The 12,785-nt window shown below is 41.2% G+C and overlaps 1 protein-coding gene across 2 annotated transcripts; it reads right to left on the minus strand.

Moving 5' to 3' along the window:
- Positions 1–3: 3 nt before the first annotated feature.
- Positions 4–7,857, minus strand: tmem25 (transmembrane protein 25). 2 transcript variants are annotated; one of them, XM_028574209.1, is made up of 10 exons: positions 7,594–7,857; positions 6,953–7,002; positions 6,714–6,834; positions 5,238–5,582; positions 4,853–5,143; positions 4,545–4,676; positions 4,390–4,423; positions 2,682–2,782; positions 884–973; positions 4–734 (listed from the first exon to the last, which is right to left on the minus strand). In XM_028574209.1, the coding sequence occupies exons 2-10, from the start codon at positions 6,965–6,967 to the stop codon at positions 661–663; spliced, it is 1,203 nt and encodes a 400-aa protein (XP_028430010.1). In that variant the 5' UTR covers positions 6,968–7,002; positions 7,594–7,857; the 3' UTR covers positions 4–660. The 2 variants fall into 2 exon arrangements, with proteins under 2 accessions (XP_028430010.1, XP_028430011.1); XM_028574210.1 differs by lacking the exon at positions 6,953–7,002.
- Positions 7,858–12,785: the final 4,928 nt, after the last annotated feature.

Consider the following 12,785-nt stretch of genomic DNA (forward strand, 5'->3'; position numbering starts at 1 on the left):
TTTTATACACATATACATATGCATACAAATATACAGTACATGTCCATATACAAATACATACTCTTTAAATATGTACCATCTTATTTGAATATTATTGGTCAAAATGTAAAATTGCACATACATTAGATTATCTTGGACATTCTGGTGTTAGTATAGAACAATTAATGCATTCCAGTAATGCAACAGGGAGGAGGACATCATGAGCATGTGGTTACAGGTGGAAATCATGTCGAAACATACAGAATATGAGCATTTTTATGTAGCGTTCATTGCATTGCATTGTTGAGACATCACACCTGGGGTGTATAGACCAGAGCACTTGATTCAGAGAGACAAAAAACATCGACAGTTTTGTTTTGTGAACAAGAAATTCAAGTTCATTTATGAACTTGAGAAACAGAGTGTGTATGTACTGTATGAGGCCCAGATAGACAGAGCTAGTTACTGGTTCCTAGTCATACTGGTCCAGCTTAAAGGTGACTGATGATTGGTTCAATGACTGAATGGCAGTTGCTCTGGGTCTTCTTTTAGACAGCTGCACCATTGGAAGTATAGCTACACATGCACGTACAGTCTGTGTGTGTGTGTGTGTGTGTGTGTGTGTGTGTGTGTGTGTGTGTGTGTGTGTGTGTGTGTGTGTGTGTGTAACTTTGAGGTCAGTCAGAGCCATATCTCCTCACTGCTTGTGCTGTTCACCTTATAGATGTAGCCCACCATCGGATATCTGGCAAAACCTGGGAATCATGAGGGAGGAAGAGGGGGGGGGGCACGGGGGAAGAAGCATTTAGAGAAAACACAAAACTGCTGTTCCTCCACACTGAATATAAAGTATAAACAAGAATTACAAGCAAAAATCAACAGTATCGGAGTGTATTTGCCTGACCTCTGGCAGCATAGGCTAAAGACAGATCTTCCTCCTCCTCCTCCTCCTCTTTCTTCTCTCCCACAATGCTCTGCTGGGCGGCTTCTCGGGCTACAAGATGTGAAGCAAAAAGAATGGATACACAGCAGAATGCAAAAGAAATGTATATGGATTAGTTTGCAGGCACAGTTCTTGGGAAATACACTTAATCTTTCTTGCTGCTGGTAAGATGAGAAGATTGATACAGATCTAATGTCAGAGAGTAGTATCTATCTTCTCAGCTAACTCTGGGCAAGAAAGTAAATAAGCATGTTTCTCAAAATGTTTAACTATTTAGGTTAAGTAAAAGCTGTTCATGAGGCATTTACCCAGCCCCTAGTGAAACCATATGTATCTTTCCTCACATCCATGTGATACCATCATTGTTATTTTTAGAATAAGACGATAGTGTTTGGACTTGTATGTATTTGGAGTGCATCGTTTTGACATTGAATCCCATTTGATGTCAATCAGATTTATCATTGCCATGCAGGACAACTTCTGAGGTCTCTATATATCTGTTGTGTCTGGGATGTTACTCTGCATTAGAGCCCGACCGATATATTGGCGGGCCGATATTATCAGCCGATATTAGGCATTTTCCAAACTATCAATATCGGCATTTATAATGGCCGATAATTATTATTTTTTTTTTTTAAATATTCATTCATCAGAATCATTTATAATATTATATACAAATGACAAATTATTCTGATAATTGAATATTTAAAAAATAAAATAAAAACGTAAGAAACACCCTTCGACCATGTTATGAGTGTTGGCATTGCATAGTTTGTCCACCAGAGGGCACTTTACAACGTCCCTGTTGGCAACACTGTTTGATGTCTTTTTGTTATTGTCTTTTTGTTCAAAGGACTTTAAGTTTCATATCTTAAGTTTGTATTTTTATACATTTTATTAATCAGAACTTTAATATATTTTGAAGTTCCTCTGTTCTTTTGAGACAATAAAACAAACGAGTTTATACAAGTTTTTTACAAGTTTATTTTTTAACTGCATTATCATATTATTTTAGTGAGGACTCATAAATAACTACAAATAACTAATGTTAAGGACATCTGTTTATGTTTTGTTATGCTTTTCTGGATTTTTTTTACAAGCGTGACTGGATTAACCCATTAGGACGCCAGGGAGCTAAAACATTAGCTCCTAAACTACTGAAGCACAGTGAATTGGGGCCCCTGAGAGTCTGGGACCCACTGTCAGTTGCTGTAAACAGCCATTTTATGCTGTGTTTAAGACCTGTAGGAAATATGGAAGTAATAACTTGCTTGCTCATAAGAAACTTGGGCAGCAATTTATTGCATTTTACACCAAAACTTCTGTTGTTCTCTCTATAGTTCAGCATGCAAGGCATCCTATTGTAAAAGGCTCCATTTTGCCAACCTTTAGCATTGATCATTGATTGTTGAAAGAACTAAAATATTTGTATTGAGTGATGTTTTTTGACTGACTTTTAATTGAGCTTATCTCCCGACTTTTGCCATCTTGTGACCCATTATTATGACTCAGCAAAACTAGCATACTGTACCATCTCATGAGTTTGCAAGTTCACTAAATGTATTTATGGCTAAAAAAAAACGTACTTCTAAATTGTCAGTGTCACATATGATACAGCCTATATCTATTTCATATACTACTTGTGCAGATACTGAAGTGTATCTTAATATATACTGTACTAGGCCAATGTCTGTCGCCCCTAAAGCTCCACTTATCTGTGTATGAGGTGAGGGTCTTTTTAAGCTCCATAAATTCGTACCTTTTCTCAAAGTGTTGAGGTCGTTGAGCTGCATGTTGGAAGGCAGAGACATGTTCTCTCTGGGGATGGAGGTCTTATCGGTCTTTAGATTGGCTGAGCTGCTGTGAAGGAAATATGGAGGAGAGATATCAACTTGGATGGACATCAAATATTCATAAGAGCACAAAAATGCTTTCATCAGTGTTTTCCTTTCAAGCCACTAATGATGCTGAGATGGAAACTATTAGATAAGTGTGTGATACAGTGCCAGTGTAGTGTCAATAAAAGGGAGGTAGTTGTAGTGATTATAAAAGCAGATTGGGGATATCTTACCTAACATAAAAGCCTTAACCCTCAAATAAGTTTCCGTTCTCAACAGTGACAGGCGGATTATGTGTAATGTAGTCTATATCCATGACGTTCCACTTCTGGGATTGCTCCGCTGCCGCAGGAAATTCCGTCGGATGCATGTATTTTCGCCGATGTCCGTTTCCTTACGCTTTCTTTGTGTTTATGGTTAACTGCTCCTCAAATCTCTGCAGGGTAAATCCAGACAGCTAGCTAGACTATCTGTCCAATCTGAGCTTTCTCTCGCAGGACTATTTTACAGCGGCTCTGTGCAAAGCTTAGCGCCGCCCATGACGATTGTGATTGGTTTAAAGCAACACTATGTAACTTTTAGCACGAGCTGTAGTTCCAATGAGACAACCTGTAGGGGGACCAAAGCAGGAAAAGTTACATAATGTTGCTTTAAAGAAATGCCAATAAACCAGAGCACGTTTTTCTCCCATCCCGGAATGCTGCGTGGACTAGCCAGACCCTCCTCCGCTCCGCAGCGTCATGACTGAATATGTGACACTTTAAAAGGAACAATCCAACAGTTTGGGGAAATTTGCTTTTTCACTTTCTTGCTGAATGTTGATATGAAGCTACTGCTAGCAGCTTGTTAACTTAGCACAAAGACTGGTAACAGGGGGAAACAGCTAGCCTGGCATTGTCCAATGGTAACCAAATCCACTTAGCAGCTCCTCTAAAGCTTGCTACGTAACACTTTATATCTTGTTTGTTTAATCCGTACAAAAAGGATTCAAGGATTTATTATTGTCATTACACAATACAGGATTGTACAATGAAATGAAGTTGTTGGTTTTACGGGGTTCATGTGCCAGATAATTTCTTGACCTGGCGCAGTCACACTTCCTTCAGGGTGGGGGGATTTTGTTACCTTTGGACACAGACAAGCTAGCTATTTCCCCCTGTTTCCAGTGTTTATGCTAAGCTAAGCTAACCGGCCACTGGCTGTAGCTCCATACTTACTGTACAGACATTAGTGGTGTCGATCTTCTCCTCTGACTCGAAGCCAAAAAAGTGAATGAAAAAAATGAATTCCTTTAAATTAGCCTCCATGGACAGTTAATATGAAGTTGCAAATTAACATCTTAGATAAATCTATTACTTGTAGAGAATGAGAGACAGAACAAAATCATTGTTCTTCCATTAGTCAGTCTTACAACTTTAATTTTACCAATTAACAGGATCAGACCTGCACTTATTTCAAAGTTTTCCTTACAGAAGCCACATATCTGATATCAATTACAATTACAGTGGATGCTTTCATCACTTATCACCACTTGGTTGTAAAAAAACTGGATTTCAACCCATCCTGTTGGCCAGCTTTACCTGCTCTCCATTCTGATTTCACTGACAGAAGTCTGATTCATTTATTTACCTTTTCTTGGTCATCAGAATCTCCACTGGCTCATCTGTAACATCATACAAGGAGATGTATTATCCTGCTGAATTAGTGTTATATACCACAAAGCTAGAGTCACACATTTTTTAGCTGACTTGCCTGCTTCACACACAGACACACTCTGGTCTTACCAAAGGACTTGCTCTTGTTTTTTTGCATGAGGCAGAGAACAATCAGACTGAGGACAAGGAGGGCCATGAAGGCCATGGCTCCCCCAGTCACTATTCCCAGCATAGGTACCTCCACACGAGACTGCAGGAACTCTGGAGAGGGAGTTAAAGGAATAGTTCAACATTTGGGAATTATGCTTATTTGCTTCGAAAGTTAGACAAGATGATTAATACTACTCTCACATCTGTATGGTAAAGATGAAGCTAGCTAGGACACAGTGAGCTCAGCATAAGAGTTCTCAGTTTCTCTCCCATTTGCCATCACTGACCTGCCAGTGTGAGGTTGTTCTGCACCGTTCCCACACTGTTGCTGACGTTCAGCGAGATGTTCCCTGATAGGCTACCGAGCGTGACCTTCAGCGTGTGATTGGTCAGCCAGGGGTAGCTTCGCGAGTCCAGGATGAGGAAGTCTGAGGTGTTGGCCACCAGCTGGCCAGACTGGTCCACAAAGGTAATGGTGGCAGGCGGGTTGGACCGTACCAAGGCAAATAGGACCAGGGAGAGGCCAGGGTCTGAGGTTTCACTGTAGTGGGCGTTCAGCCTGAGGATCTCTGGCTGAACTGGGAGACGGAGAGGAGGAATAACTTTATTCCCTGTATAAACAGAAAATAGCTGGGTCCACTTACAGTCCTGAAATATTTCACACAGACTCACACTGGATATTGAGTGTGACCGTGGCATTGTAGCTCTCTCCTGTCCTGGGGTTTGATGCGACACACACCAGCTCCCTGTCCCACTTCCTGGCCCGCAGCGAGAAGGTGCTGTTGTGATTGGTCCCCGGTCTCACGACCTCAGAGCCTTCCTGCGACGTCATCACCAGGCGCCCATGGTTGGGCGGTGGCTCTCTCTGCTGCTCCCCATTCAGGTACCATGTTAGCAAGGGAGGGGCACGGGGATCCCAGCCGTCTGATTGGCAGTTGAACCAGTGCGTCATGTTCTCCTGCAGTGTCAAAGCCGCCCGGTGCTGTCCATCAATTTTGGGAGCGGGCTCAATTGCACCTACAAGTAAAGGATTAGTGTTGATGTGGCTATAATAGAACATTTAACAAAAGTTAAAACAACTTTTACCTAGCCTGGCAAAAATGTATTTCTATATGTGTATGACTTTATACGTAACCTTTCACCTCACACAAATATTATAATATTTAAGGAATTTGGGAAATATACTTTTCTTGCAGAGTTACATGAAATTATTGATATTACTTTGCTGATTTTCAACCAGCTTTGTATCATTACAATGTGGGTAGTAGTTGCAAATTAACAATGTTTTAAAGAGCCACTATTATGCTTTTTGGGGATTTTTTCCATCTTACATTGTGTTTATATAGTTTATAGTATATAGTAGTATAGTATATAGTTTGTGTATATAATAGATGTATAAAGTACAAAAAAACCACATTTCATCTAAATTAAGCTTTCTCTCCCACAGTCAGCAATTTTTCTCAACTGTGTGAAACACCTCGCCCACATGTTGTTCCTGTTTGAAATTCCTCAATTAGTGATGTCACTGATTGAGAATGCCAGCCCAGTTTTTCATATGTGATGCCCATAGGTGCTGGTACACTGATGGAAGAAGTGAAGTCGCCGTGCTGCAGCTTATTTCACAGAGGCCGAAAATAAACATTTTGGTTGTTGTAGGTTTTCTAAAAGTGAATAGGGAATACCACAGCCCCTTTTCTCTATTTTTTCTGGTGATGTAGCACCAATTTCAAAAATATCTGTGCCTTGTTACTGCAAAGACAGCCCAGCTTTATGAATGTATGAACCATTTTTTCCAGTGGTCAAATACTTTTTTTTTAACTATAAAGTTGAAGCAGTTAGCTTAGCCCAGAGACTGGGAGCAGGGGCAAATCAGCTAGCATGGCTCTATCTAAATGAACTAAATCTTTATACGAACACATCCAAAGTTCACTAATTAACACCTTATATTTCATTTGTTTAATCCATACAAAAACCAAGGAGAGAATCCAGGACAGAGCCAAGCTAACTGTTTGAAGCTTTATGACCTACATTATTAACAACATTGTCATTAAAATAGGTGCAGTGCATTAACCTTGGGGTCATTTTTGTTTGAATTCTAATTAAGCAAAAGGAACGGGTCATATAGGTTATAGTTGTAGTGTGCCTTACCTGTCCAAGATAAGGCCAGTGTGTGAAGGAAGATGACAGCAGAGCCTGATGCCCACCTTCTCAGACACACACACTCCATACTGGCCCAATGGAGCACAGCACACGCATACACATCTACCTGCTTTGAGGAGAAATGTGGACATAGTTACATACAGTGTGTACATGTGTGGACAACTCTACATGGCTAAATTCCATTGGGGGTACATGAGGACAAAGTTTTTTGGTTTCTGGTGAATTACCCCTTTAAGACACATCTAGATTCTTGTTTGGAGGGGATTGTGAAGCAAGCCTAAAGAGGCAGACAGAGATACTGAATTGAAACTTTCAATGCAATGCATTAAAGACAAAAAACACAGCACACAAGACTTGTCACATGACGCGTACTCTTCAATAATTCACTGCCTGGTTAGCTTAGATTTGCAGACTTAGCCCATCATAACAATACAAAACATTCACAGGCCTGCTTGGATCGAGGTTGACTGTGCACATGCACGCAGTGTGCGAGGAACGAGTCATGTCTAGTGCTTGCTTGCAATCTGGGTCATGTGATATGTGTGCGCACCTGACGAAAGCAGGAACTGAGCCATCAAGGAAACACTCATAATCCCACTATACATATGGAGACGACCAAGAACCTTCTTTTTAACACACATGATGGAAGATGTGGCTCTTTGCCCCCAGGTTGAAGATGCTGGGATGGCACTGACAATCCAAACAAGGGGCTATACACATTACACAGTAGATCCGATGCTGCACTTTGTAAGGCTGCATGCAGGCATTTGCAGATGTGTGCACTCAATTACAGAACAAAAGCCCTCTAACACACACACACACACACACACACACACACACACACACACACACACACACACAGTATTACCTCAGCCCTTTCTGTAGATGCTGTTGTGATTCAGCCTGCTGGAGCTCCATGGCAGCGGAGGTGGAGAGGAGGGAGAGTGAAGGATGGTGGTAACAGAGTAGAGATGCGAGGCAGCTCTCCCTGACTCAGTTGCTTTCCCATCTGCGTACACTCATACATTTAAAAACACACACACACACACACACACACACACACACAGCTCTCTGCAGGGTACAGCAGCTCCAGTAGCAGCGTTCACTCGCTGGCAGGAGCAGGCTGACGCAGGCAGTCAGGAGGAGAGAGTGGGAAGGGAGAGGATGAGAGAAGGGGGGGGGGGGCAGATGAGGAGATGGAGAGAAACAAGGTTGGGAGAAAGGGAAAGGAGCAGAGGATGCAGTGAGAGAGGGAGAGGAGAGTGGGCACAGAGTTGTGAGGGAAGAAAAAAAGAGCTGAATGTGGAGAGGAGAATATACAGTACAGGCTTGAAAACAAGAGCTCAATGCAAAACATCGATCTTTAACAATCTACTACATGGGATTGTGGTGGATAGAGGAGAGCAAACTGTCAGTTCAGAGGGATAAAACAGATCCCTTCCTGTCATCTATCATTCCTCTCCGTCATCAGGCAAGTTGTTAAAGTAACCCCTGATATACAAACGCAGTCACTCTACATGGCTCACAGCGTCTGAGCTCAATTACTTGAGACTGAAAAGCCTCTGCAGTGCAGCTGTACAGACCTGAGCAGTGCCATGCGGAGCACTGCAGCCAAAAGGCAGACAAAAGAAACAAGCTCATAGATATGTTCTGCGCTAATGACAACATTTAAACTGGAATTACTCTTCCTGTAATTTTACTTGTAATCCCATTCCCTCATAACATTTGCACTTTGATCTAGACTACGGTTATGTTTCAAGGACAATTAATTATTATTTTTTTCTATTATTTCTGTACATCCTATTAAAACCAAGCTGTGGTGATGGGAAACTCTTTTGCACCTACAAAGATTTAAAACTACTTTCTGTCTCCATCTGATGGACGGGACCTCAGCTGTGTAATAAAAAGCATCACATTGCGAAAAGAGCTAGACAATAAATCGGCCAGACAGACAGAGATATAAGCCGATCAGCACATTGGAGATAAATCATTATCAGGGTATATGCCAGCCGATAAGTTGGCTAATAGGAAATTGCAGTACAGAAATGCCATAATAGGCAAGAGGTAGGTCTAATTCAGAAACGTCACCATGACATAGTTTGTCCACTTTTTTTACATTGCGTTTTGTTACCTGTGCAAAACCTACTCCAAGTGGTAAATTTGCAAATCGATGTGCACTTGCAACTGCATCATCATGAGAGGAGGGTGAGAGATGGAGTGATACGTTGATTAATCAATTTGTCAATCGACAGGAACTTCATCAGGAACTGTTCTGTTCTAGCCTAGACATCTAGATGCAGCCAGGATGTGGGTGTAGCTTGTCAGGTTAGTTCTGTTCGTTAATTAAAGATTCTTTTTTGGGCATTTTTTAGGCCTTTATTTCCACAGATGAAGACACGAAAGGGGAGAGAGAGGGGGACTGACATGCAGCAAAGGGCCACAGGTTGGAGTCGAACCCGCTGCCGCTGCGTCGAGGATTAAACCTCTATAAATGTGCGCCTGCTCTACCAACTGACCTAACCCGGCACATTAATCAATATTTTTTTAAGCAAAAAAAGCCGAAACGTGTCTTTGTTCCAGCTTCTCAACTGTGAGGATTTTTGCTGCATTTCGTTTTTCGTATGCGATAATAAACCGAGTAATTTAGGGAAATTTATTTTTGTTAGAATTTTCCAACATCCTATTGATCACAGATACCGTAAATCAATACATTGAAGAAGAAAAAAAACAGGCAGATTAATGAGTTCAACAATTGTGAAATGAGACATGTTAACTGAGAAGTCTGACAATAAGTAATTGAACAGTTGTCTGAAAAAAAAAATAGAAATGTATTATAAAAACATTACTTATGGGTTACAACATGGCATTATACTTTGTGGTCTTCCAGTAATATCGACTGCTTAAATTTGTCTCAGTAACTTTTGAAGTACTTCTACTACAATGCTCTATCGTGACTCCAGACAGGCTTGTAGTAGATAACAAAGACACACAAGTCATGACCTTTTAAATTTATTTATTTATATATATTTATTTATTCATCTCAGTTTGGTTGATATTCTTTTTAATCACTGTTGTTGCACTTTAGTATTTTTGTACTCAACAGAAATGAACATAAAAACAAAACAACAAAAAAGGACAAAATGAATAGAAAATAAAATGAACCTAAGAAACAGAAGTAGAGCAGAGCGATCTTGCTGAGGAGGGAGGCTGGGGTGGAGAGAAAAGACAGGAGGGGAGGGATGGAAGGGTTAAGACAGAAAAAAGTAGGGGAGAAAGGTCAGTCTGATCAGGCAGAAGATGTGTGTGAAGCAGCTCTCAATCATCTGTAGTGCTTTCCATTCACTCGAGCTGTCTCTTCCTGCGAGCCTCTGGCTCTTTCCCGCCACCAACACAGATGTGAAACAGCAGCTCTGGTCACAATATCAGACAAGGTGGCGCCTCCGGTCTTAATTTTAGAGTTTCTATCCTGGCACGGCACATGAAGCATGCAATGTCTTCCATTCCAGCCGTTTCCTCTACGATACCTGCCAAGTACTCCACGCTTTCTCTTCCAGATCTCACTTTTGACTTGGTGTAAGCTATGGAAGAAAAACAGGAGGAAAGATCTACAAGAGGAATGAATGAGAGCTATGGGGGAGAGATACTGAGATGGCATGGAAACAAGCTTTCTGCCCAACGAGACATTGACTGGGAAATTTGGGAAGAAAATTAATTTCATGAATCCACCCTACTTCACCGTTAACTTCTGTATGCACTCTGCATGGTTTCAGAGATTCTGATTCACCGCTAAAGCTGATCCCATCTGCTTTGAAGGGGAGCAAATGTTGGTAAACAGGAAGTGACAAATGGAGAGCACAGGCACTGCATGACACCATCTACAGCTCTCAAGATGTATATAGCATATGAAAAGTCAACCGTGCAGCCAAGTATTGTGGAATTTGGCCAGCATGAATACATACAAGTGGAGCTTTTTCTTTGCACCACAGTCTCTTGCTGGCCCAATATAGACTCAGGGGTATTGTGTATTAGAGGATAAATAGACATCAAACAATACATTTAAAAAAAAGAAAGAAGGGAGATTCGATCTTCTGCTGTGGTCCCTAGTGTGCTGTAGCCTCCATCTGGCTGTGCTTGAGCCCAACTCATCTTAGGGCACACGCCTTGGTAGATATGTTTAAGGTGGGCACACCCTGCCCCCACTCTGGCCACAACCTTGTATTCCTCTGCTGTAAAAGGCCACTTCAAGCTATTCCTTCCTATGGTCACCTCCTGAAATGTATCCCTTTTTATGGTTTGAAGGTGTGTCCAGGTGTATCCAACTACAACAAGATCCATTGACTGTTCATGAAACGCAGCCATCGTCTCCTCCACTCTTACTTCCAGGCTTGGGAGGGGTTAAAAGCTGATACAAGAGGAGTTAAAAAGAAAACAAAAAAGAGGGGGAGAGGGGGGTCGAGTAATAGTTGTAGTTTCCTCCTTGGTCAGCATAGTATCAAGCTTAGCCTATGTGTCCCTAAGGTGTCATCCAATCAGAAGCCAATGTAGTAAAACGTGGTTGGGAGGATCACAGCAGATTGGTAGGGCAGCAAGAGAGAGAGAAGTGGGTTTGTCCGTCTCCACACATTTGGGAAGGTTTAGGATGATATGTCAGCTATATTACAAGTTATTCCCTCGTTCTTGTGTCTCTCTTTTTTTTTTATTTTATTTTTAGAGAAGCAAGTCTCTGTAGCACCCGAACCAACCCAGACAAAGACAAAGCCTGACCCTGTATAGCCTGCCACAACTACCCCATTAACAGAAAACAGGCCTAACAACAAGAATGACAGTCACAACATCAATTGAAATGATACTTTAAAAAGCAACAACATATTACTCTCCTCTTATTCAAGTGTCTTGATATAATAATATTTAAACAAATAAGAACAATCTCTTTTTATGAGACAGATAGAAAGCACTGTTTTCTCTCTCTGTCCTCTTTTGGCTAGACATCTCAAGATTCATAAAACAAAGAGACAAAAGGAAAACATTCTGACATCCAAAAAATACAAATGATAAAACAATACCAATATAAAAACCTCCCCAACATCTAAAAACAAAAAGATGATACAGAAATTGCAATAGCGTTCTATACATGGCGTAACTGTATAAGGAAAGGAGCGAATGTCTGTTAAAACTACCCACAATGCAATACACTGTCACTGACATGGGATAGGAGGAAGCAGGAACCCAAGATGGGGAACATTAGGGCTGGAGGAGAAGAGGGAGGATTAAAAAAGCAGGGTAACAGCATGACAGAGCCAGGAACTGTGGAGAGGGGTGGAAACAGACGGAGAGAGGATAGCTTTAACTGAAAGTGCAGAATTACTTAAGTAATCAAAGAACAATGTTGTCTTCCTTGCAACAAAGAACTGTTTTTCCTTTAATAATAATAATAATAATAATAATAATATGCATTATAATAAAACCTCTTTTACAGAAAACAGTTATAACAATAAAAGTAACAATATTGACCATAATGCCTAAATAGACATTAGCCATAAAAATGAATTTTAAAAGAAAAGAAAATGAATGCTAGAACAAAAAAGAAAGAAAAAAAAAAAAAAAAAAAAACACAATGAGAGAGCTGTTTGTCCTGTGCGATGTCACTGAGCTCCATCTTTGGAGAGAGCGGATTTTGTTGCACGGTTGGAGCCTGACCCTAAACGCCCGCCACCCGGCCACGAAGGGGCCGCCGCTGAGGAGATTCCAGGCCGCTCCGGAATGATCTGCTGCAGGACAGCAAGAGAGGGGAGAGATGGAGGAGCAGACTGAACCTCCAAGACGCCTTTCTTCTCGGCTCACCTCTTGATCTCAGTCATGCACACACTCACACACATTTACCTAATGTGAATACTTTGGGTTTGTGGCAGCATTGTGTATGTTTATTTGTGTTGTTGGACTCTATGTTCTTGCAACTATGACTGTATCAATGCGTTGGCCAAAAAGGCACATAATGAAGTATGCCAACAGTTAATAGAAGACGAAGGGTGAAAGGGGAGGATTAGGTCGGGGCATCGGGTG

This window comes from Perca flavescens, chromosome 3 (genome assembly GCF_004354835.1).
Source record: "Perca flavescens isolate YP-PL-M2 chromosome 3, PFLA_1.0, whole genome shotgun sequence".
NCBI classification, from domain to species: domain Eukaryota; kingdom Metazoa; phylum Chordata; class Actinopteri; order Perciformes; family Percidae; genus Perca; species Perca flavescens.